Source organism: Perognathus longimembris, chromosome 1, assembly GCF_023159225.1.
Source record: "Perognathus longimembris pacificus isolate PPM17 chromosome 1, ASM2315922v1, whole genome shotgun sequence".
In the NCBI taxonomy this organism is placed as follows: domain Eukaryota; kingdom Metazoa; phylum Chordata; class Mammalia; order Rodentia; family Heteromyidae; genus Perognathus; species Perognathus longimembris.
This window is the reverse complement of record NC_063161.1, coordinates 81709892-81736476: the sequence shown is the minus strand read 5'-3', so window position 1 is coordinate 81736476 and position 26585 is coordinate 81709892. Positions and strand designations below refer to the sequence as shown.

At 41.1% G+C, this 26585-nt stretch overlaps 1 protein-coding gene across 11 annotated transcripts in view; it reads right to left on the bottom strand.

Annotated features, from left to right (window-relative positions):
* The window catches only part of LOC125339685 (aminopeptidase O (putative)), a 348038-nt gene that overhangs the window by 106585 nt on the left and 214868 nt on the right, over positions 1–26585 (bottom strand). For 9 of the 11 annotated variants that reach the window (XM_048330939.1, XM_048331005.1, XM_048330957.1 and 6 more), the window contains 4 exons: positions 20808–20910; positions 19943–20050; positions 14183–14226; positions 3008–3068 (listed from right to left, as the gene is read on the bottom strand). In XM_048330939.1, coding sequence (XP_048186896.1) covers positions 3008–3068; positions 14183–14226; positions 19943–20050; positions 20808–20910 — 316 coding nt within the window. Of the gene's footprint in view, positions 1–3007; positions 3069–6767; positions 7902–14182; positions 14227–19942; positions 20051–20807; positions 20911–26585 lie in introns of those variants that run through there. The other 2 variants (XM_048331004.1, XM_048330970.1) reach the window with 2 other exon arrangements.

The following is a 26585-nucleotide window of genomic DNA, read 5'->3' as shown; positions in this document are numbered from 1 at the left end:
AGACTGAGAAAGGGGCTAGGAATATGGCCTAGTGGTAAAGTGCTCGCCTCGTATACATGAAGCCCTCGATTCCTCAGCACCACATATATAGAAAAAGCCAGAAGTGGCACTGTGGCTCAAGTGGTAGAATGCTAGCCTTGAGCAAAAAGAAGCCAGGGACAGTACTTAACCCCTGAGTTTAAACCTGAGGACTGGCAAAAAACCCAAAACAAACATACGAAAAAGGCAGAGAAAAGTTTGTTACAGCAAGTTGGAATAATGGCTAAAAGTACATGTGTGTGTTGGTGTGTGTGTGTGACTGCATGTGCGTGTGTCATCTCTGAGTGATTTTAAATTATTCTATTTATAGTTCAAAGTAAATGAGTAATATTTCTATAATCACAAGGACATAATCTGCTTTAAGACTCTGCAAGGCCTAACATTACAAGGTTGAGGTGTTTTTGAAGGAGGCTGGGTCCACTTGATTTTGCCTCTGCATGGCTCTTGTTTGTTCCTGTTGCTGCTGAAGCAATTTCCACTCTCCTGGTTTTTTTTTTTCCTTTTTCTTTCTTTCTTTTTTTTTGCATAATTTGCATTCAACGTGGCCAAAAAGGAAAATTGGGGCCAACCCCAAGGCAAGCCTTCCTGAGAGAAAACAAAAAGCCTCTGTAACCTGTGGGATGAAAACTTTACCAGAAGAACGTGACTCTTGTCATGAATGACTTCAGTTGCTGGCAGACAGAAATTTTAAAGGAGAACAAAGAGCAGGAGAGCCATTTCAGCGCTCAGGTTGTCATTCTAGGGCACATGCTAGTAACTTTATATTATAATGATGGGGACAAAGAACAAGGTGTCCCATTCAGTGCAACAGCTCTTGCAACCAGAGGGTCTGTGGCCCTTGCAGAGTCTTTCACTGAAGTGGAAAGGAAAAGAAACTTTCAGGGAGTGAAAAAGGAGTTGAGAGCAGGTAAATCACCAGCAGACATATAAATAACGGCAGAGAATGGGTATAAGAGATGAAAAGATGCCGTCTGATCCCCCATCAATGGAATGCCATGCACTAAATCAGGGCCTTTTGCTGTCTGATGCTGTTGTTTTTACTGAACAGCTAAACACCCAAGGAAATACCAGTTGGGTCTTTAAGACAATTTACAGCTGGTTAGCCTCATTGCACCTGGCTGTTTTGACAGCAGATTTCGTCAGTTTATGGTAGAGATTCTTGTCTACACTAAAAGCTGTCACCAACACAACTGGACTTTTGGGAGGGGAAAATGTAAAGCTCAGAGGCAAATCTCTCCCTTCCTTATATCTTTTAACCTTTTACTGAAAAGCAAAAGTCTCAGGATAGTGGCAAATCCCCTCCTGACTTGAGGGGAAATGACAGAGCCTGCCGGTGGAGAAAGGGTCAGCCCCAGTGCCACTACCCATCTGGGCTGTCTGGGATGAGCCTGCTTCTCTGCACAGAATTAAAGGCTCTTTCTTTTTCCTTCCCTCCAGGCGAACTGATGTAAATAATGGCCTTGTTGTTCCAGGCTAGGAAATTTGGTAGCCAGTTCTTTGAACTTCCAACTCTTCCCAATGTCCAGGCCCGACCAAGAAAGTCTGGGTTCTTTATAGCAGCCTGGATAGGCATACAAACAAACAGCTACAGAGAAAGCCACACCCATCTCCATCTAAAACACAAAGGCCCAGGATTGGACATTCATGATCTTTAGCCCATTCTCCCAGGATTTTGGTACTCAATGAGTACTCTGGTTGGGACACTACTTTAGAAACCACAGGTTTCTAAGAATACACAAGTCAAAAGCACTGTCTATCTCATGTCCAGGTGCTGCCTTGCCCCACCCGTTTCCTTCTTTTTTTTTTCCTCCCAGAAAGATTGGACCAAATAATTTTTAATAGGTACCATGCATTCCTGAATTGAAGGGAAAGTGTTCTTTCTTTACAATGGGTAGTGGTGGCTGGTGGCAGACATTTTCCCATGTGACAGGCAAGGACAAAGATGTGAAAAGGCAACAGAGAACAACCCCCCCCCCCACTTTCCTTCATTTCATGGGTCACAGACATTCATTGACACTCAGAAACTCCCAAGGGGAAGCTCATATAACCAGTCATGAAACAAGAAACGAGCAGGCTCCAGAGGCTGCTTGCTTGAGTCTACCATGGACTTGGGGGTTGGGGGGGGGGGACTACCCACAGCCCCCAAGGCCCATTACAATGGTCAAGCCTGGTCTGTAACTACTCTGGGGTTCACCCAGACTGGAAAAATTCCAGGCCTGAAAGTTTCCATCTGGGGTGCTACCCTTAGACTACCCAAGTCTAGACTCATGTTAGTGTCAGCATTCAAGTTTGTAAGGGGCTCTAGAAAGCACAAGACTTGAATAGAGAGAAGGGAAGAGAAGTTCCAGGCCAATATTCCCACAGAGCTCAGGATGGGCAGGACAAGGTTTCTTACTTGCAGTTACCCATTGGCTGAAAAGGAGAGGACAAATTTGTAGTGGGAATGAGCTTTGGTCCCTACAAAAGAGAAGTGAATCCTAGTCATCTAAGTGTGGAGACCAGCCTGAAACAGGATCTTTATATACAGGAGGAAGGGAAGTGGCAAGAACACTAGGGAAATCAAGAAAAGAATTGTGAATATCACAGATCAGATGAAAGCCATGGCCAACCACTCACCTACGTGGCTATCGGCTATTGCTGCTACAGAGTAGCTGAAGGTCAGATGCTCAACTCACTGCAGGTATTAAGCTGTTGCCTGGTGACTCCCTTCAAAATATATACAATACCATGCCCTGCAAGACCTCACTTAACACACAGTGTAATAGATCCCATCATGTCCACTCCAGCCCCACAGCCTCCACCTCACAGTGGCAGGCTGAAATGGAAGGGTGGGGAGGGAGCCCAGCCTTTTCCTGACTCATTACTTTTTTATACACCTATTAAAAACAATTACCATCACAACTGACAGGCTAAGTAGCAAGTTTTACTTTTCTCTACAGACTCTTCTAGAGCAATTATCTTAAGGTACCTTAGGTATTCCAGAACTCTCAAGCCAATCTCGGAAGATGTTTTCAACAGATAGCTCTTGCCTTTAGGAATAAAAAAAAAACACAGAGAATTAAAAAAGTTACAAAGCACTTATTTCAGAGAACATTTCTGTCTATGTCCAGCCTATTCTAGCATCAATCACAGCTCTGTGGGTTGTAGTGTGAGAGGGACCCCAGTCACAGAGTCCAGTTTCTCTCCAGCCAATAGCAAGGTCTGCATGTGCCGATCAGTGAATCACTGGCATGGCATAATAGTGTTGTTATTGTTGTTTTTCAAAATCAAATATTTGCTGAGTAAAAAAGAAATAACATACTTATTCATGGCTGCATGTATGTACAATTGGAAAATGCAAGGACATACTTAATATTTACAAAAAAAGATAAAGTAGAATGTTAAAACAATGAATATATAATATAGGAACAAAATAATGGTTTCAGCATAAGAATGTAACAACTACAGTGTTTATGGTAATATAGGAACATCAAAGCAGTAACAATGGTAATAGGTGCTTTCAATACTTGGAAAGGAATGTTCTGGTTGGGAAAGCCTTTTCAAGGGGAATGTATATCCCTAGGACACATTCCTGGCAGCAGAGAGGCAAACTGAAATTCAAATGTTACTGCAGTAAGGAGAAATATGAACTTCATAGTAAGGATGGGCTATAGGAATAAAACAATACCTTTAGTGGTTGGACAACAGAGGCACCCATACACGGAATGGGGACAGCTTCCACTGCCCATTTCATTAAATCCACCTCAAGATTATGATTGCTTGTTACCTCAGACCAAATTCTTTTGCTTCTATCCAGATGACTTGTCTAGTCCTTAAAATGACTAACTGCTCAATACATTTGGGTAAAGGGACCTAAGGTTGGCTTGCTTAGCTAACTCAATTTAAAGCAAACCCATCCATAATTCTTCCTCAGGCCTGTTATCTTTGCTTATACAACAGCTTTCCCAACCCCCTCCTAGGCTGAAAGGAGACCCACCACCCCCTGTGTTACAGCATACTGTGACTGTAAATTATTTGATTACAGGATGTTCACGACCTCTTCTCCGGACTGAAGCTCTATGGCATCCAATTCCAGCACTTACAATGGTATGCAAGAGAATCTCTACACAGATATTTTTGATTGAATGAAAACCCACATTTCACTGATGACTCAATACAACCATTTTCTTTTCACGAGAACACTCATCTTTGCCAGAAAAGATTTCCAAGTTGTTAGGCTCTGCATCCTTCTAAAAACTTTTAGATAAAATACCTACCCTCTCCTTTGGAATTGTAGATAGTGTTATCTATAATGTTAAGTGCTAGAAGGCCAAGTCAGCCCTCCACTCCATGGGTGATGTAGACAGCAAGGAGGGAGGGAGAGGTAGAGTGAGGGAGAGTGAGGAGGTAGCTGGTTGACTTTCCCTCCATTGGGCACAGGTGTCCCCATCAAGCAAAGGATATTCAAGGAGGCAACTATGAAAGCAGGAAAACTAAGAGGCAAGGGGGAGAGGACAGAATATAGCAACAAAGGGCCTGGGTTCACCAGCACTGCTCCTGTCCTCTGTCAGATGATTAGGCAGAAAGTAAGAGCACAGGAGAACGAACAGGAACAATGGCTACCTTTTTAGGATCTCCCAGTCCCCAGAACCAGTGGAACTCCCACACATGCTTTGAAGGAAAACTGAAAGTGTCATAGGGCCTTCCCACTATGTACCTACTGCCAGGTAGCCATGTCAGTCTCAGTGCTGATAGCTAAGCACCCCTATAAACTATGAGAACAGTGTGTATGTGTGTCCATGTTCAGGGTATATGTGGTTGTACGCACACACATGTGCATGTGTGTGAGGGGGGATAAGGATACTTGAAAGGAGTAGATAGCTGTCCAGGACCCTTCAGGAAGATCATTGTTCTTGAGCTTGATTTGACTGGGAAAAGGCCAGAAATTCCCTCAGCAGCCATAAGTGATCTGCTAGGAGGAGAGTGAGGCTGACTGGCCACTTAGAAAATTCATGGAAGAAAGCCATGGAGGAGAATGGGTCCTAGGCCTCCACAGGTGTGGGCACACTGGAGTGCATCAAGCTGCAGCACTCCTCACAGCCCTGGGCTGTTCAGGGGGGAAAACAGGAACCTGACCCACCACCATAGGAACTTTCCTTCCCAGTGGCATGTGCAGTGGCCAGTAAGTGGGGACAAATCTACATTTGTTTCAAACATGAGCAGGCCCTCAGTTGACCAGTCTTGTCTTCCACATAAATTATTTTTTAAAAAATCAGTCTTATCTGCCAGCCTCAAAAACAACATCAAGTTTCTTTGGTCACAGGTATCCTTCAATGACTTCCTCTCTAGTCATAAAGGGACACTTGATGTCCGAAACGTTGGGGCAAAGCTTCTGTCATCATCCTAATGATGCCCAGGAAAACCAGAGAGCTGGGTTCTGAATTGCATATGGCCGCCTGGGGCAGTCCAGGAAAATAGGTCTAAAGGCTCCACAGTTCTGAGAAGGAGGCTGATATCAGGATTTCCAAGATGCAGAAGTGATGATCAAAGGGAAAGACATGGTAGATCCATGAGGCAGGTCAAAAGAACTGGGATTCCATGTCCGGATGAGCAGACGTCTGAGGAACAGCTCAATTGACTGATCTCACAAAAGATGGCAAACAGCTGTTGTATCCCCATGGATAAGGGAGGATATGGACATAAATTCCCTTTGGGGAATACTTGCTTAAAGTGATACTTCTCCAAGTGGCATGAAAGAGAGGGTGGGGAGCAGAGGCCTGGGATGTTCTTAAAAGAGGTCCTAAGTCCTCACCAGAAAAGGCTACAGAACAGGCAAACTTCTGTGTCATAAACTCCCATGCGCAAATTCTGCGGAGAGGAGAGATGAGAATCCTGGGAGATGACTGTTTCAGACAGATATACAATAGTCAGAATACCTACAGCTTGTAGGGATAAAGATTCCACCAGTATGGAAGAGGACCATTGCCTTCAGGTGAGACAGGTAAAAGGAGGATACTATGAGTAACATCAGGAGAGACTTCTAAGCAGGAAGTTTGTGGCATGTGAGAAGGCACTGTTGTCCCCAATAGAAATGGAAGGAAGACACAAAAAGAGCAAAGAGAAGGCATTTCTGAGCCCAGTAGGGCCCTCACACAGGATGAGGCATGACAAAAAATAGGCATGGGTGCAGGATGTCAGGACTGTAGAGCAATGGGGAAGAAGGAGGCTTGAGGCAGGGGGACTGCATAGGACATTGCTGGTAAATTTCATTAAAAGTCTTTTGGGGAAACAGTACAAGAAATGTATCCAATGCCTAATGTATGAAAATGTAACCTCTCTGTACATCAGTTTGATAATAAAAATTTGAATAAAAAAAGTATTTTGGGGAGTATTAGTCCTGGGGCTTGAACTCAGGGTCTGAGTGTATCCCTGAGCTTTTTTGCTCAAAGCTAGCTCTCTGCAACTTGAGCCACAGCTCCACTTCTGGCTTTTTGGAGCTAAGAATCTCATGTTTTCCTGCCTGGGTTGGATTCAAACCACAGTTTTCAGATCTCAGCCTCCAGCATAGCTAAGATCACAGGTAGTGAGCTACCAGCATCCAGAGATTTTTAATTTAATTTAATTTTTTTTTGCCAGTCCTGGGGCTTGGACTCAGGACCTGAGCACTATCCCTGGCTTCCTTTTGTTTAAGGCTAGCATTCTACCACTTGAGCCACAGTGCTACTTCTGGCTTTTTCTGTTTATGTGGTACTGAGGAATCGAACCCTGGGCTTCATGCATGCAAGGCAAACACTAAGCCACATTCCTAGCCCCTATTTATTTATTTTTAAGGCAGAATTTTGCTTAATAGCCCAGGCTGGACTCCCATTCTGTTCCCCTGCGTCAGCCTCCTAAATGCTGATGGCTGAGTTGAATGTATTTAAGCAGGGGACAGAAAAAGTTGGTGAACTGGGTGTGGAGTGTTGGGGATAGATTTGGAATCTCTACCTAACAAGTCTCCATAAAAAATATGTGGCCACATACAGTGTACCAGCGCCAAAGTTTGTGGACAGTTTTGAGGGTTTGTACACTGCCAAGTATTAGGCAAATTCTGTTTTTCCACATTTAGTATTCACATACATACAGATATTATGTAGTGGAACTAAACGCAGAACAAACAAAAAACTCTTCTACCCATAGTCAAGTGAAAGTATAAAAGTAATAATGTTTGCTGAATATCTTCTCTGTAACAGACACTACAGAAAACATCTCACCTCAGCTTTTATAATCATTGTGTAAGAGCAGTATTATTGTTGCCATCTTAGAATTGAACAAATAAAGACTCTGAGAGGTTGATGAGCTTAAACAAAACTAAACAGATAGTACTCAAAGAGCTAGGATACAAAGCTATGTGCCCTAGCTTTTTTTTGTTGAATGCAGGCTTCAGGACAAACCAGTTTCTTTTTGGTACAAACAAGGCTGCAGAAAGAAGCAAGAGAGCCTGAGCTTTCTCCAAAAAACTCCATCTCCCCACTTTTTACCAGCATACCTCCTGCTAGAGGCAGCATGGATCCTGCTGTGGCTGGACTGTTTGTCAGCCTTTCAATTTCATTTTTGAAGACATGAGGTACTTGGGAGGGACATAGTGTGAAGGCGGGAGAACCCCTCCTTCAGATTCATCCAGAAGCAAAACATACTTTTCCTTGACAGAAAAGAACATGTGTTTTTGGATCACTTTTTTTTTGGAAAGCTTCGAAGCATCTTCTAACGATTATCACTTCATTTCTTATAATATCTTTGTGAAGTGGGTATCAACTGTAGTGAGGCAGGTCCTTTTGTTTTTCTTTTTTTCAGATGATACAAACTGCAGCCCAGGAGGACTCTGGCCAAAGTCAGTACAGACACAGGGATAAAGGAAAAACCACTCCAACATCAGTGCAGATATCGTACTACATTAATTCTGTCTGGGGAAAATGTGGACTAAGATGATAAGTGAAAGAAGCAAGCTTTAACTACAGCTATTAACAAAACAAAACAAAAACCATAAAGTACTGTAAGTGGCCTGACCTCTCAAGGAAATAATGTGAAACTGTATGAAAATGTTTAATTTTCAGGGTAGAAATGGAACACATGTTTTAGGGGAAAAGACAACATATCTGCTGCTTTTACTTTCTGATCCTAATTATAATTAGTGAGATGGCAGTGTAGGTGAATATTTAACTCTGGGCTTGGACATATAGATGGAAGCCAAGTGGAGAGTTGGCTTTTTCAAGACATTCAGAATCTGAGTCAGTGGTGCGTGTTTTTCCTCTGAGGTCATGTGGCTTAAATAATCACAACAGACAAGTAGGAGCATTTCCACTGAGCCAGGACCCAGGCCTTACAGGAAATTACTCTTCTGCATGTCTGATCACTATGGAAATTGATTTTATACAGATAGCAAAAAGTACACAGACCCGAGACTGCATGTCCTCCATATTTGTACCAATGAGCACATACTCCCTGCCTCATTACTGAAACCTAGGCCAGATCATCTCCCAGGCCTCTCGGGTATTTGGACTAGCAGGTGGTTTTATCCTCTGGCTGGCTGGCTGCTCCCTTGCTTTGCTCCCACACCCTCCATGGGAGCTCTGAGTTTCAGTGGTCTGTCTCCAGTCCCACTGAGCTATAAATGTGGTCACACTTACTTAACACAGTAGGGGACAGAACATGCAGTGGCTACCCTGGTATGATATTAGCTAGAAAAATAAGCTGTGTTTAGAGCTGAGAAACTGACCATTTGTTCTCTTCGTGATGTTAAAACAAATAGAAATAAGCACAGGCTTTCATGAAAATGTCATTATACCTGCGCATATGTGCCTGCTCAGTTGATTTCTGAGGTTAAGGTGACATGGATGAAGAGCTATTAGCTGTATCTACTACTTGTGCCTCTCAGTTTGTTGCTCATTAGGAGAAATGACTCTATCATTCTGAGTTCCTTTCTTCAGCCTCTTGAGATCCTAAATATCACATTCTGTCAGTGCCTCCCCAGGAAAGCACACAGCCCAACAATTTTCACATAAACTAAATGGCAGACCACAAGAACTTGGAATGTGCAGGTGAATTGGAGGAAAGGCATTGGGAACTTCAGAGCTTGTTCTAGAATGTGACTTACAGGCTATATGGATCTTTAAATGTTAGTAGTTTTATGTTTTTAAATTCCCTTTCTACAGCAAGTAGTATGTGTTGCAAATCTTTGCAAACATTTACTTGTTTTCCTGTCAAAGCAAAGTAATTGTGGTTGGATAGGTGATGAAGATTGCTGATTACAAACCACGTACTCCTCAGCACCATGGGTATGTGGGGGAAGCACTGGACTCAAGCAAACACATAAATGTACACACAAACAATGATTGATGCACAAAGAAAGAACCAGACCAGTGGCTATGAATGCTGTCAGAATACCAGGTAAGTAAGATACACTAGATAAGCTCCTCTTCAGGGTGCCCTTTGGTCAAGGGAGTCTAGCTTCCAGGGTTCACTCTGATTCCTTTCTGAGCAATTTTTTCTTATTGTTTCCTGTATCATCCCCCACTTCTACCCAGTAACCTGTTGCTCTTCCACTCTTCCATACTGATTCTAGGGACAAACAACTGCCCCATAATATTTCCAAAGCCACTTCTGAGTATAACTTAGTGGCCAAGAAAAAAAGGTCAGCCTCTTGTGTGACTCCTCTTTTCAATTTTCACAACTGATCAGCTTCTCAACTATCCTTCAGCTCTGCTCATTATGTGCAACCCCTCTACCATGGTCACCATCTCTAATATAATTACAGCTCTTAAGATCTCTTGACTGAACTTCTCTAGTGGCTTCTAATTGGTCTCTTGGCTTCTAGTCCACTATTCCCATATCTACTTTCTATACTGACCCCCAGAAGACTCTTTCTGAACTGTTGATGTAATTTTGTTACTGAAAATCTGCAGTGAGACCTCTTTGTCTTTGAGTGAGTGCTGCTTCGGGTTCAAGGCTAGAGACACTGAGATTTCTCTAAATAGCCCCACCCCAAACTCTGGATCACAGCCTTACAAGTCATTTTTATGTGGATTCTAACAACCTGTTTCATCTCTGTCTTCAGTAATCAGCTAGAAACTTCTTTTTTTTTTTTTTTTTTTTTTGGCTAGTCCTGGGCCTTGGACTCAGGGCCTGAGCACTGTCCCTGGCTTCTTCCCGCTCAAGGCTAGCACTCTGCCACTTGAGCCACAGCGCCACTTCTGGCCGTTTTCTGTATATGTGGTGCTGGGGAATCGAACCTAGGGCCTCGTGTATCCGAGGCAGGCACTCTTGCCACTAGGCTATATCCCCAGCCCAGCTAGAAACTTCTTGAGGGTTAGGCATGGGATTCACTCTTTGTTATTCCCAGTGTCCAGCCTAGAGCCTTCTGGGAGATACCCAAAAGAGCAAGTAAGATAATTTGAAGCAAGAGAATGCAGAGGTTGTATGACAGAAACATTAGCTGACTGGTCTGATCTGAAAAGCCGTGCCCTATTCAGAATGGCTCACGTGCCTAACAGATGTGTCCAAGGATCAGTTTACAACTGGGGCCAAAGATTAGAGGCTCCAGGGGGTAGGTGTGGGGCCTTCTGAGACCTAGATAAAATTGGTACAATATGTTGCATAGGTAATAGAGTAAACAGTCTGTTTTAATAGCTGAACTAGATTCTGAGATTAGTTACCAGGCAAAAAATGTTTAAGTTTTAAAATATATTGTAGAATTCTTGCTAGAGTGAATTCATCCTAAGAAAGAATGAAATTGCTTTAATTTTTAAGGAGAATTAAAAAAAAAGTTTAACCCTGCTAGGCAAAACATGATCCTAACTTGAGAGGTACTTTATCAAAGGGCATGTAGTTGGTGGCCACCATTAAGACAGGGACATTGCTTTTAACTTACACAATTACAACAAAAGTCTCTTTGTGGTCCCAATGTGTAACCTCAATAAATGTTCACAACGATAAAATCCAAGTTCTCTAGAGCCAGAGGGTTCAGGGACCATCCAATGAACTCTATAACCTTATTATGAAGATCAAAAGAGAGACCTCCAAAACTAAAACACTGTTGTTTCAGCAAAAATTGTTCTATTTATGCCCTAAAATAGACTTTGAAAGAATGCAGAGTTATCACTCAGAATACACTTTAGTAATCTATAAGGAAGTAATACACTATGCTTTCGGGGTTTTCCTTCCTTCCCTCACCTTTTTTTTCTGTTTGTGTGCCAGCACTGGCCCCTCCCTTTTTTCTGTTTGTGTGTCAGTACTGGGGCTTGAACCCAAGGGGCCTCAGTGGGTGCTGTACCTTAGCTTTTTCATTCAAGACACTTGTTCACTCAAGGTTCTATCACTTAAGCTAGTTTCGTTTCCAGCTTTTGGTAGTTTATTAGAAAAAAAAAGTCTCATGGACCTTCCTCACCAGGCTAGTTTTGAACTGCAGTGCTCAGATCTCAGCCTCCTGAGTAGCTAGGATTATAGGCCTGAGCTACTAGTATCTGGACTTCTCTCCTTCCTTTTTCTTCCTTCCCCTCCCCTCCTCTCTTCTCTCTTTTTCTTTCTCTGCACTAGTTCTTAGGGAAACTGCTCTATTCTAACACAGAGGATCTGAATTTATTCTGGAGTGGAGGCAAAAGAAAAAAGGAATATACACACATGTATTTTTTTGCATGAAGAAAATCCATATGTCCACTTTTGTTTAAAAAAGATAGTAAATCTAAAACATTAAAAAAAATTCCAAAACAATGTACAGTTCCTTTGGGAAGCCTCCGAAAAGCTAATTATGTTGCACTGACTAAAGCCTCATACAATCTCTATGGATAAGACTTCTTTCAGAATCAGAAGGCAGAACATGGAGAGGTAGAAAGAAAGGAATTCATCAAGTATGTTAATTCTGTATGAAGGGCTGATTTGCTTTATGTGTGTGTTTCCACTTTATTTTCTTAAGAAGTGGGTAGGGCTTGGGGAGCAGTTCAGTGCTAGAGTGCTTCCTTAGCATGACTGAGACCCTTTGTTCAGTTCCAGCACTGATTGCAAAAGCAAAACAGAACAAAATCAGAAGTCTAAAGATAACACTTCCACCCATTGATGACATAATTTTGAGGCTTTCTGAATGCAAGGTGGAAAATACGAAAGTTTAAACAAAACAGGTAAAGTAAAAGTCAAATGCTTTGGGAAAATTCAAAGCAAAATGAAACAAAACACTTCTCCATTCGAACATGGCCCTTAGGCTCTGTCAGTTTATATGTCATCTCTTGCACCTATTGATGGCCTAATACCTTACTCTTAGGACAACTAGTTTAGACTGCTTGTAACAAAGGCTCATTAACCTGTAGGTGACTACTCAACTAAATCTTGGACTATGTCAGTGGCAATGAATTCGTTGCTATGTGTACAAAACCACAGTTAATACTATGAGACAGAAAGGAGGAGAGTAACATTTCTTTGAAGAAATATTTAATTGCTCTTTGAATGTCTGAATATCAATTTTCCTATTAGTCATTGTGTTTTAGGGTATATGATTTTAGAGTTCAGATGAGGCAGGAAATCAGTAGGAGAAAGTTAGGTGACTCTAACTGCCCATTAATAGAGGTCTTAAAGCTGCTCTACAAGCTCGGTAGATGGCCAGGAAGTCTACAACTTCCAAGTATAAGAGTGTTCCTCTTCAGGACAGGGAGCTCATCTAAGCAGTGTGCTGAAAAGAACATGAGCTAGAGCCACACAGACCTATGCTCTTTCTTGGAAAAGCTGCCTCACTTCTGGAAGCCTCAGTCTCTCCATTTGTGGCATAGAGGATAAGAGGATGGACTCTAGAGCTAAACTGCCACATAGAGTTGTGAGATTTCAGCCAATTACTATTCCTCTTGGACCCTCAGTAATCCTTAACTTGGTAAAATAGGGAATAAAAACAATGTACCAGCCAGGGACAGATGGCTCATGCCTGTAATCCTGGCTACTCAGGAGGCTGAGATTTGAAAATCATGGTTCCTAGCCAGCTACAGCAGAAAAGTCCATAAACTCTTATATCTGATTAACCCCTCCCCCCAAAATCCTGAAATGGACCTGCGCTCAAGGAGTAGAGCACTAACCTTCAGTGAAAAAGCCAAGTGATAGTTAGAAGCCCTGAGTTCAAGCCCTAGTACTAGCACAAACAAAAACAAAATACAATGTACAATATCTTACAATAACCCCTAGAGGTGAATGCAGTGAAGAATATTGCACTAGGGCTAAATGATTACTGGATGTAGATCTGTAAACAGTACCTATACATAGAAGATGTTTATGTTGTACTAAATAGGTCAATCATTAGTTGATCACCTACTTTGAAAACAGATGTAAATCTCCTGTAGTCTTCCCTAAATCCCTTCCAATGAGGTTAGAAAACTAAAATTTTGAATGAATAAGCAGCATTGTTGCAACATTTCATAGTTAGGAAGCAGAGCATCTGGGTTCAGAACCCATGAGAGCCTGACTTTACATCTGGTGCTCTTATTACAATATTACATATTTGCCTCATACATAGTATATATTTCTTTGCATAAAGACATGATAACTGGTGGTACTCAAGTTTTCTTCTCCATTCTTTTGTTCATTTTAGTTTAATTCTAATTTTGCAATGCTAAGGATTAAACCTGGGGCTCTGTGCACTGAGCTATAAGCTATACTCCTAGCCCTCTTCAGCAGCTGAGGCCACAGAGTGTCCTTGGCTTGCTTCCTACACCACAATCAGGGATCCTGACTCTGGGGAATCTTGGTTGTACATACTAGCTCCCAACAGCTGCTTGGTCTTATCCCAAAGTCGGTTTGATTAACTTATGACTCCCATGGTTACATTAGGTCCTTGACTCTAGTAAGATAAAAATTGAATTTTCGGGCTGGGAAGGTACCTTAGTGGTAGAGTGCTAGCCTAGGATGCATGAAGCCCCGGGTTCGATTCCTTAGTACCACATAAACAGAAAAAGCTGGAAGTGGGCACTGTGGCGCAGGTAGTAGAGTGCTAGCCTTGAGCAAAAGGAAGCCAGGGACAGAGCTCAAGCCTGAGTCCAAGCCCTAGGACTGGCAAAAGAAAAAAAAAAAGAATTTTCTAGATTGTCACAAGTGAAACAATAGTAGGATCATTTTTTAAAAGTATGATTGGGCTCTTCATTCCTAATTTAGTCCTCACCTTTTTTCTTCTGGAATGTTCTCCAATAACATTTCAAGGAAATTCTGGAATAAGGGGAAAAAAGCAATAATTAAAGATGTCCATCAACAAATAACTGCCTGAAACCATGACATATACCCAGAACTCCTACCTGCTGATAGCTTACCTGCAAGGGAGCCTAACCTAGGCTAATTCAGTAGACTGTAGATTTAATTTATTAATTTTCCAGGGATTTAGTCTAATCACTTAAAGAGATTTCTTTGTTAAAAACCACAAATAAATTAAAAATGGTAATGTTTGTTATTGTGACCTAACTCAATGATTTATTTCATTTAGTGTTTGACTATTTTCAAAAGGCTGGCTGTTAAATAGACTATTATTCCCTTCTTAGTCATGTAAGACTTCTTCTAAATTCATAACCTTAACCTAGTCAACTGAACAATCAAACTCCAAGAGGCTAATGATAAACTTACAACTTGCTTGCATTTCTCTATGGAAAAATAAATAAGAAATCAAGATGATGAATATGCCAGTCAAAAAACAAAGATGTTACCAGATCCAAGGTTCAAGGGCCCCATTCTACCTGCAGCCTCTTATACTGCTATGAAAATCCTCAATTGCTGACATTTGGGATGCTACATCACAGAAGTTTTAACCATACCAGGAATGGATGGCTTATGCCTATAATCCTAGCTAGTCAGGAGGGTGAGATCTAAGGAATGTCATTTCCTAGTGGGAAAGTCTGTGAGATTTTTATCTCTAAGTAACCACAGTAGCTGGAAGTGAAGTTGTGGTTCAAGTGACAGGGCAACAGCCTTGAGTGAGAAAGCTAAGGGATAGCATCCAGGCCCTGATTTCAAGCCCTAGCATGCATACACGCACGCACATGCACACACACACACAAAAGGAAAGAAAGAAAGGAAGGAAGGAAAAGAAAACTTTAACTTAAAGGCATGGTTTTACACACACACACACACACACACACACACACACACACACACACACACAAAAGGAAGGAAAGAAAGGAAGGAAAAGAAAACTTTAACTTAAAGGCATGGTTTTACACACACACACACACACACACACACACATTCTGTTTCCTTCATTAAGGAAAACTTCAAACAAAACCAAAAATAGATAAAATAGGATAATTAACTTTTACATACTCATCAACTCACAGACAATCCTATGCCATTCACTTCCCTGCCTCTTATATTATTAAGAAGTAAATCCCAAGTATCATATACTTCCATCAACAATGCTTTAATAAATATCTCTGAAAAATATGGACTTTTTGTGTGTGTGTGTGTTGGGGGGTGTTGGTCATGGGGCTTGAACTTAGGGTCTGGGTGCTCTCCCTGAGTTTTTCTGCTCCAGGCTTGCACTCTACCACTTGAGCCACAGCTTCACTTCAGGCTTTGTTGTTGTTGCTGCTATTGTTAGTTAATCGAAGACAAGAATTTCATAGACTGGGCTGGGAATATGGCCTAGTGGCAAGAGTGCTTGCCTCCTACACATGAAGCTCTCAGCTCGATTCCCCAGCACCACATATATGGAAAACAGCCAGAAGGGGCGCTGTGGCTCAGGTGGCAGAGTGCTAGCCTTGAGCGGGAAGAAGCCAGGGATGGTGCTCAGGCCCTGAGTCCAAGGCCCAGGACTGGCCAAAAAAAAAGAATTTCATAGACTTTCTTCCTCAGGCTGGCTTCAAACTGTCTTCCTCAGATTTCATCCTACCTATTGCCTAGTAAGGTCATTATTTTTATGATTTTAAAATTAAATTATTAAAAAATTATATGGCTCAAGGCAGGCACTGGTGGCTCAGGCCTATAATCCTAGCTACTCAGGAGACTGAGATCTGCATATTGAGGTTCAAAGCCAGCCTGAGCAGGAAGGTCTGTGAGACTCTCATCTCCAATCAATCACCAGAATACCTGAAGTAGCACTGTGACTCACACTCACCTTGAGCAAAATGGCTAAGGGCCAGTGCCCAGTCCTTGAATTCAAGCCCCACAATTGAAAACAAAAATTTTTGGCTGTTCAGAGGTATGGTTCAGTGGTATAGCACTTTCCTATAACTATTAAAGAATTATTTTGCAAAATGTTGAATTCATTTATCACAATCTAATATAGCAATAGATTTATCTGTAAATCCGATACATTACTTTATCATTAGCTCACTGACATATTTTTTATTTTAAAATCCAAGCAGTGTTCAAATTTACTCATTATGAGCAAGAAATTAATATTTCTTACTAATTTTACTTCATTATCTCCTTATAGCACCTACCTACCAACTGATCTCATATTTGCTTAGGAATTTATGCTAAGTTATGTGGGAAAAATTACATCAACTGAATGGCAAGGGGGGAATTTAATTGCATGAGAAACAGGAAATTCAGAAATAACCTTAATTCTGCCCTTTTGCCTTTTTAAATTACAATTGGATCCTTTAAAAACAAACAAACAGGATTGTAAACCATACTCCCTCCTCAATGCTGAATTCCCTGTGAATATAAGGTAAGTGCAGGAGGTCCCCATGAAGCCCTGCTTTATTTCCTAAGAAGCCTATTAAATAAAACCCTTCTAACCAGGTTACAGTGGCTCACACCTGTAATCCTAGTTACTTAAGAGCCTGTGCTCAGGCTGGGAATATGGCCTAGTGGCAAGAGAGCTTGCCTCATATACATGAAGCCCTGGGTTCAATTCCCCAGCACCACATATATAGAAAACAGCCAGGAGTGGCGCTGTTGCTCAAGTGGCAGAGTGCTAGCCTTGAGCAAAAGGAAACCAGGTACAGTGCTCAGGCCCTGAGTTCAAGGCCCAGGACTGGCCAAAAAAAAAAAAAAAAAAAGAGGCTGTGCTCTCAGAAACCAGGTACCAAGCCAGGACAAGAAAGTCCATGCAATTCTTATCTGTAATTAACCAATAAAAAGCCAAAAGTGGAGATGTGGCTCAAGTGGTAGAATGCACCCTTACGTGAAAAGGCCTTAGAACTGGCAGAAAAGTATAAAATAAAACCTTGTGCAGTTAACTGAAGGTGCCAATCAACATAGGGATCACAGAAACCTAAAACCTGAGCATCTCTAAATTGTTCCCACAGGCTATAGGAATGTGCTTCCTACAGGGATACACATGCTTCTTCCCTATAATCCACCAGTTCAAAAAAACACTTGTTTTTGGTCCAAGCAAGCAATCTTTGTATCACCTATCCATGGAACTGACCCAATTGCCCCTGCTTACTCCTTTTAGAGATCCACCCATCAAGTGGGCTTATGACAAAGCTTTTCCACACTCACCACAATACAATGAAACACAAAGAAATATGTCTTAGAATTGTTCCTTCTCTCACATCCCCTCTCCACTTCTTCCATCTGTCTTCACACTTTCTTCCAGAGTACTCACAGTTTGGGGAAAGCAATTTACAAATCTTACCTGGACAAGATTTCCCCTATGGCTCATTCTTTATGAACCAAGTTAGCTAGCAACAAATAGGGGTCATAGTTTGTCACCTCTTCAAAATGCCCAAAACCACATAAAAGCCAAAAGCCAAAAGCCAAAAAAAAAAGTGTTTTGAGAGGGGTATAATATGAAATTTTATCTAAGACCTTGGCAATGGTTCCAAGGCCACACCACAGTCAGAAAATATGTTTCTTAAGATTTCTTTTCATTCTCTACTCTCCCAATAATCTATATGCTAATCAGATCAGTCTTGTTTTGGTTGTCACTTAATAATATTAAGTTAAGCATTATAATTAAAAAAAACTAACAGATTTGGGCACATGGCTCATTTGGTCATTATTTTTCAGTCATGGCAAAAGTATTTTTTTTAAAGCAGGTGTATATAGATTTTACTGGATAAACTGGCACCAGATTGGTAATTATACAGGACTAGCCATTTGCATCAGATATTTTATAAGTAATTATCATGGTTGTGGGAAAGAGGAAATAGAGATGAAAAACAAATCATCAAAATGTGGAAGCAAGGCCAGGATTGGCCAGGTGAAAATTGAGAAGAAATGAGATTGTCAGGAAGGAGGAGGTCATTGTTAAGCCTTGAGAGAGGTTTGAGGGGTAAGGATGATAATACTGAAACTCTGGGGAGATGGGTGTTCAGAAGTGAAATTGTTAGAAGTAAAGAACTAAAAAAAAAATAAAATAAAAAAGCCTGGATCCTGGCCTTTCCCTGGCAATAACTAGTAATGTAAACAAAAACACAACCCATAATTTTTTTTAATTAAAAAAGTAGCAAAAACTTGGCCAGCAACATCCAAACAAGGCAAGAAGTCTAGCCTGCTGGCATAAACTTCAAATAGAGGCAACCACAAGGAGAAGGCTGAGATTCCCCCACAGTTTCCAACTCTCCCTCTGCAGCTCCCCCAATGTCATGCTTAGCAGTAGAAGTGCTGGTGAATTGCCAATCCTTGAAAATTCTCATCAATATCCACACATTTTGAGAGAAGTAGGAATATTTTTAAATCTTTTTTGACTGAAGAAGGACTAGAAGTCTTTGTTGGAGATTGAGGAACAAAACACAGCAAGTAAACAGCAAAGGGTCATTCTTTCTGATACGTTGTACAGTCAATGTTGTGGGACTCCAATCTGTACTGAAGGAACAATCTTATTTGAAGGGAGTACCTGAAAACTGTACCTAATGTTAAGACACAGAAATATTGACAGGATAATTAATGATTTTTTAAGAGTAATAGAGCTAATCCATCCAACAAAGACCATATATAAGTCTATGTAGTTCATTCTGTCCGCTCATCCATGCGTAATATGCAAGTTTCAGACTGTATCTTGGAGGTAGAAAAATAAGCCTCTAATGATCATACATATATATATATGAATAAAAATATGTGAATGAAAAAATAAAAGGTGGGGGTCAGTGCTAGCTAGTGCTAGCCATGCTGAAAGTGAGAAAAAGAAAAGTATATAACTAAGTATGTAACTAGAAGTATGTAAACTAGCCCAGGCAGAAAAGTCTGTGAGACTCTTATCTCCAATTAAACAGCAAAAATTGGATGCATCAGCTGTTCTCTGTCAGTTATGAGTACAACTGTTAGAGCCTCTTATTATTTGTTAGATTTCTTGCTATGTGCTGCTCCATCCCCTACTGTGTGAGCTGACAAGGTCTTTCTCTGATAGTTTTATGTCTGAATATTTCTGTATATATTGCTGTTAATCTGTGTATCAAATATTCATGGCAGATCTGCCATATGCCAGCCATGTATTAAATGCTGGTGAAATAAAAGGCCTTATTAAGTTAATATACAGAGTAGAAGCAATAGAAAAAAACAAACAGTCCAGAAATTAAAATATGATTATAAATATAACAGCAATGACATTGAAGGCAATTAAAGGGGCAGAAGTGTAGAGAAGAAGCTGATTCATATTGTCGTTAGCTAGGATGACTCTGAAACTGTGGCATCAAACAAAGACTAAAGGGTTCCAAGGAGACAACCTTGTAAAGGTAATTCCAGGTAGAGAAAATAATAGTAGTAGTTTGTTTCTTGTTCTTAAGATCATTTAGGACACAATATTTGTACTATTTGTCACTATGCAGGATATGGCTTTGGGTTACAACTTGTCCTTGAACTATCAGGAGCTTGCTCTCCCCCTAAACCAACACTTCCCTTGTATTCACTTCATTAACTTTCTTTTCTTCCCCCTTGCATGAAATTCTAAATCTTTCTCCTGTTTTTCATACTGACATAATCCAATCCCCACATGCCACATTACCTCCTATTGCATATCAGGTTCTCATGAGGACCCATAAATTACCTGTGAAAGAATCAACTGCCCATGAAACATGTGCACAAATTTTCTTAAGAATGAAAAATAGGTTTCATCTCCAAGTGTTCTGGCAAGAAATCGCAGAAGGAAGTAGCCCTAGGAGAAAGAAGAGAAAAAACAAGGATACCCATGCTTCCACAGTCAAGCCTAACTTTCCTCCATAAGCTCTATGCACTATGTATACGTAGAAGGCGCCACTTCACCGGTCCCAGGCCCTGTATGTTCTGACCAGGAAGGATAGGCATGGACATGAAGGATGGACTACTGAGTCTTCAGCCTCTTTGTTAATGCTAAAACCACCTCTGTTTTGACGTGGTTCACATGAAGTATGAGTTAAAAGGGAAGAGAGCGGGCTGGGGATATAGCCTAGTGGCAAGAGTGCCTGCCTCGGTATACCCGAGGCCCTAGGTTCGATTCCCCAGCACCACATATACAGAAAACGGCCAGAAGTGGCGCTGTGGCTCAAGTGGCAGAGTGCTAGCCTTGAGCGGGAAGAAGCCAGGGACAGTGCTTAGGCCCTGAGTCCAAGGCCCAGGACTGGCCAAAAAAAAAAAAAAAAAAAAAAGGGAAGAGAGGCTCAGCACCTCTCCAGCTCCCAGGGATAGCCATTTCAACCTAAAAGGCTGTCTTACTATCCATTTTCCAGATGGAACCTGATAGCAATTAGAAGGCTTGGCTGGCCTAAAGTGGCTTAGGGTATAAAGTGCTTTAACTAGTGGGCACTCAGATTCGGCCTAGGGAAATGTCATTATGGTGTTGATGGGGTTTTTTGCTATGCTTCAAACATACTGCTAATCTTCCTTATGCAATTGTTTAACTTAAAAGTAGCTTCTGTCATTAGTTGTTAAGTTACCTTTAAATAGTGAACCTGCATGAAGGTCTTCTCTGGATTGAGTCCATGTTTGACAACAGATGCTCCTGAGTCACTCACATGGCCAGTTTTCTCTTTCCTGGGTCTGAAATGATAAAGTAATAAGTTGTTTGAGTACAGGATATTCATAACTAATTAGGACACAGTAGTATCTTATTTCTTATTTTTAGACTTGCTTAATAGTATCTTAATTCAATTCAACAGTACAAGGTATAATTTAAGAGGGTTTACATTGAAAATTCATATAGTGACCAAGGAGAGATTTTTATTTAGGTTGGCAACTTGAGGTTGACTATTGGCAATATGTTTTATCATCCTATCCAAGATGAAAGACTGCCAGACCCTCGAGGAATCTAAGCTTCAATATGAATTATTTAAGAACTTGCCCTTTCTTGGTGTGACTGATGGACTGGGAAATGCAATGGAAAAATGTAGCCTTACTTGAGAAATTAAAGTGTGTGTGTGTGTGTGTGTGTGTGTGTGTGTGTGTGTGTGTGTGTCTGTACTTTTGAAAACAAATGTTCTCTAATTCTTTGAATTTACATTAATAACTAAATCACCTTTAAGAATTGCTGGCATTTTGAACCCATTTTAGAATCACAAATTTTGAAAAGGTGCTAAGTGCTGCTGTTTTAGAATAGGTGGTAATATCAGAAATCATAGTCACCAATCTCCTCAAATAAGAGAAACTGAGGCATAGAGCAATTGGGTCTAGGAATACAGTCTTATGAACTGTTTTGATTTGGGGTGACAGGACTGAACCAGCATCTCCTTATTACTCCATTTATTTTAAGAAGATAGGACCCCCAAGAAAGAGAAACAAGAACTTTTTATTTTACTTTTTGTGGATTTTTCCCCTTTTGACACTGTCTTTGATTTTTGTATTGTATGTAAGTATCTGACCTGACTTGGGGAGGGGAAGGGGAGGCACAGAATCGGTGGGACAAAGGGTGAACTCATTCAGCAATGATATGTACTGCACATTATGTTAGAAATGAAACTATAGAACTTGGGGGAAGGGGGGTCAGGAGGGAAAAACCTGGGAGGAAGTGAAGGAGAGGTTGAAATTGTTCAAAAGAAATGTACTCAATACTTATCTTACATAAACATAACCCCTCTGTCCATCACCTTTACAATACACATTTTAAAAAAAGAAGATAGAAAAATATAGTACAAGGTTGGAATCTATCATACAGAATATCAGCCTTTCTTCTGGCCTTTACTAGCAGGTTATTTAAATTCTCTATCCTTCAGTTTACTCACTAGTAAAATGAGAACAATCTTTCCTACCTTCCGCATACTGAGGAGAACAATTGTAATAATATATTGCAAAGCCCCTAGAGCAAGGGCTAGGGATATAGAAACTACTCAATACAATTAATAAAATATTCTGTTTTAGAACAAAGAATTCCTGATATAGCTTTAGACAAATATCTCAGGACACTACCCCAGAAGAAACAAAGCTCAGCACCAGCAGATAGGCAAAGATAATGATGACCAGTTACCAGAGAAAATTACAGAGTTTCAGTTTTCCTCTGTGATCTCTGACTTGCATACATGGCCATACTTGTATGAATAACTAGCTCCCTTCCTTGCTTCCATCTCCACTGAAAGTCTCTGCTCTTTCCTCCTGCTCTCAAGTTTGTCCGGGACAGATGGCTTTCACAGAGAAATAAAAGCCACACCAGCTTCGCTAGGTGTGCCCACAGTCTTAGGAGAAGATAGTTTCTCCAGAGGTAACCTGAATTCAAACCAGGTGGCCCAGCCCCAAGACAGGCAGAGTTGCTGTGTATTTCTTGTATCCTTCATTGTGAGTGATGAAAGGGAAGGAACACAGAAGGGTGATGCAAATCTCTGACTTCCAGGCTCTGGTTCCAGATGATACTTTTAGTGGCTGTTGTTTTTTTTTCCTTTGCCTAAAAAATGTCCTTCCATATCAAATCCATCTCCTATTGTCTTCCACCACCCGCTCCAAGAAAATTCTTTTATGCTGACAGCATCCCCTAGAAAATGGACAAGTCTCCCAGAGCTTCCTTTTAAAGTAGCTTCGGAGATGCCGGCAGCCAGGCACAGGCAAGCTTTGTGAGAAGTCACAGCAGTGTTTTTCATGAAGAAACAACACTCCATCCATGGAAAGGGAAAACACCCATCTCTGTGTGACCTGTGCTCTCATGATCCCAGCTCTGAGAACAGATACAGAGAGGGGGATAAAGCAGAAGACCACTGAACCTTCCCATGAAATAATACAGGTAAAGCTCACAGCTGAGTGAAAGACATCAGACCCACAAAGAATGAACCCTACGAAGGGGCAACACTGAGTAATGGTGAGAGAGATCAGAACAATAGTTGTTTGCAGTGGGTGGTATTGAAAGAGGAGGGGAAAACGGGGAAGGGGGAAGATTTCTCTGTTACTTTCATGGGGGTAAATAGTAAAAAATAAAAGTCTTTTGAGTCTTCTAGCAAAGATGCATGTACTTTATTGTACATAATTTATATTTTAATTTTTTTAAAGTTAACAAAAAGACGGGATGGTGATACACACTTCTAACTCTAGCACTCAGCAGCCTGAGACCAGAACTGCTCAAGTTTGAGACCAGCCTGGGATAAATGGAAATATCATGTCTAGGGGTAAGGGGAAGTTAGGGGGAAAAGAGCTGCCCATAGTGCAATATACATTATGTGAGAATAAAGGGAAGTGATTTAGAAAGGGGGTTTGCTGTTCATGTACTGTGAACACATCGGACTGTGTCCACTATATCTGAGGACCAATTAAATGTCTTTGAAGAAATGACAATGCAAAATACATGAATGATCATGTTAAGTCATATGGCTCAACCTGCTCCATTTTAATCTGTCTCCTTCCATGCCTCCTTTACAAATGAATCTGAAGTGCTAAATGTTCATTTTCTAAGTGTTCCTTGTTGCTATGAATGGCCAAAAGACTTAGTCTAACCCAACATGACATACATAAGCAGGTATCTGTTGTGGTTGTAGATAAAGTCTTAGGAAAGTTCTTGCTTATCTTACAGAGAGGAAGATATGACTACTACTGTACTTCTTCCCTCCAAACAATGGATGTGCTGTAGCAGCCATCTTGCAGCTATGAGGCAACAAACATACTATGGAAAGTAGGAGGACATGAAATAGTCTTTGGCGACATCATTCAGCTTCTGGCTAGCAGACTGCCTGACTTCTGAGTTATTATTATGTGAGAAAAATAACCACCACTTGTTTAAGTCTACATCACTTTACTACTCCACTAGTTGTAGCTCGATTTGTTCCTAATAAGTAGAGAATTGGGCTAGTACTAATATTTCCTGGTTATTCTCGATGCCAGATACTCTGCCAAACTCTCTTTATACATTAAAAACTTCATGAGTCATCTAGCAACTATGACGATTTATAGGCTATAGAAAGTGAGTCCTAGAGGAGATACAAAGCTGAGTATTGGCCAAGTGTCCAGGTCAGAATCCTGGTCCATGGAACACCAAAGCCAGTGCTATATTTTCTTCACCTGTGAATCTGTGACAAAGCTCAGATAACATGAAAGCACTTTGTAAATGCAAAAATAGTCTTCATCTCTTAAGACATTAGACTCCAGTATTTACTCCTTGGCTATAACACATGGAATGCAAGAGATCAAGTTACCAAGGTCATTTGGACTCCAGTACCCTTGGTTTCTGTTGTACCTGGCACCAGATGCATCAACGGGATAGGCATGACCTTTCCTACTGCCCTCACAGAAGCCACGTGGATAGTTAAAGAGCAGATGGTGCTATTTGATACACAGTGATGTGATTTGGAATCAAGCCCCTTGAAGGAAGAACCAATCCTGCAGGACTATGAGCAAGAGTGGGATTTGGGAACATGCCTGCGTGAGGTGCTCAGGCATGTCAGCTGGGTCTGAACACCTACTGCTCTGTCCCAGCCCAGACAGGTCATCTGCCAGCTCACGTCTCATACCCTTTGGCAGTCAAGGTGAGAGCCATGAGATTTCTGCATCTATAAACCCAGTACCACTGTGACTAAGCCAGAAACTAATAAGCATCCCAGAAATGAGACAGAAGGGAATTAGTGAGCATTTCGATGTCCCTACTGCCTATCATTGGTAGAAGAGCTTCATTCAACCCACATTAATAAGGGAAGTGAAATACTACCCACCATGTGTAGAAATTGGCCTCCTGACACCCATATGGACCCCAAATGTACAAGTAAGACCTCCAGGGGAAACAAAAGAAAGACGGGTTAAGAGCATTGGCATGAACCTTGACTAAGGATGTGGCCTTGACTATGACCTCATGAAGCCCACTTTATCTGTAAGCAGGAAGAAATGATAGCAACCTGGTGTCTCCATGGGTTGTGGTATCTAAGTGTATTATCCAGTGTTCCTGCTGTTATTTAATGAGCATAATATAAACACTGCTATTATCACTCTAATACGTTATAGTAAGGACAGAAAGAATATTTTCTGACCAGCAAAGGCCAAAAAAGGTGGGTCCCATGATGTGGGTGAGATGCTACTACTGCTGGGGAAATGCTGCTCAGGAGCTCACTATTCACTACTATGGTGGCTTCTCTAGTAAATCTAAAATATTTTTTTTCTTGCTAGTCCTGGGGCTTGAACTCAGGGCCTGAGCACTGTCCCTGGCTTCTTTTTGCTCAAGGCTAGCTAGCACTCTACCACTTGACCCACAGCACCATTTCTGGCTCTTTCTACATATGTGGTGCTGAGGAATCAAACCCAGGATTTCATGTATGCAAGGCAAGCACTCTACCACTAGGCCATATTCCCATATTCTAAAATATTTTTAAAGCACTGGATACAATGTAGCCTTGTATCTTCCCTTTTAAACACAAAATGTTTAAGGGTAATTTTTAAGACTTGGAGAGAGAGAGACAGACAGAGAGAGAGAGACAGAGAGAGAGAGACAGAGGGAGGGAAGGAGGAAGGAAGGGAAGAAGGAGGGGAGGGAGTCCTTTAAAGCTACTAAAGGTTATAAGACAGATCTAGACGTGTTCCTTACACATTTATTCCCTTTAGTCTATACCACTATGTGACGAGATAACTAAAATTAAAAAAAATTAAAATGGAGTCAATTTAAAGCTCTTTTTTGAGGGAAGGGGCAGCAATTTCTTCATAAAATGTATGTTATGAAGGCTTTCTACCAATTAGCCCTTGCAGTGTCGCCAAAGGACTGGATAAAGGATTATGGACACATTTAACTAATAAATTTACGTTGTTTCTGAGCTACTGGTCATTGGCAAGTTTGTGAGCTTTTCAAAATGAATTCAACGGTGGTGGACATGAAGGACTTTCCCCAACGGGACCATTATCCTGTAGCCAACACAGCAGACTAGCACTCTGGTGTTAAAAAAGGCAGTTGCTAAGATGATTTAAGACAGATGGAGGCATCTCTCTGAGGAGCTACAGGAAAATGAGGAAGGTATATTCTGTTCCCAATGGTGAAAAGAGCCAATGATTGGCACTATAGGAAAGAGAGGTCAGTTGCTAAAAAAAAAAAAAAAAAAAAAAAGTGATACAGCAAGACACACTGTGGAAAGCTCAAAGGAACTCCACACATTTTGAAATGCTGGTAGGAAAGTGAAAGACACTTAGAAAAGCAATGAGCATCACTATAAAACTAAAAATACCACCAGGTTTGGAATGGGAATAAATAGAACTTCCACTCTGACTGGAAAAAAAAAACCTAAACAAAAAACAAAATCTAGCAACAGATTAATGCAATCATCTGATCAGCA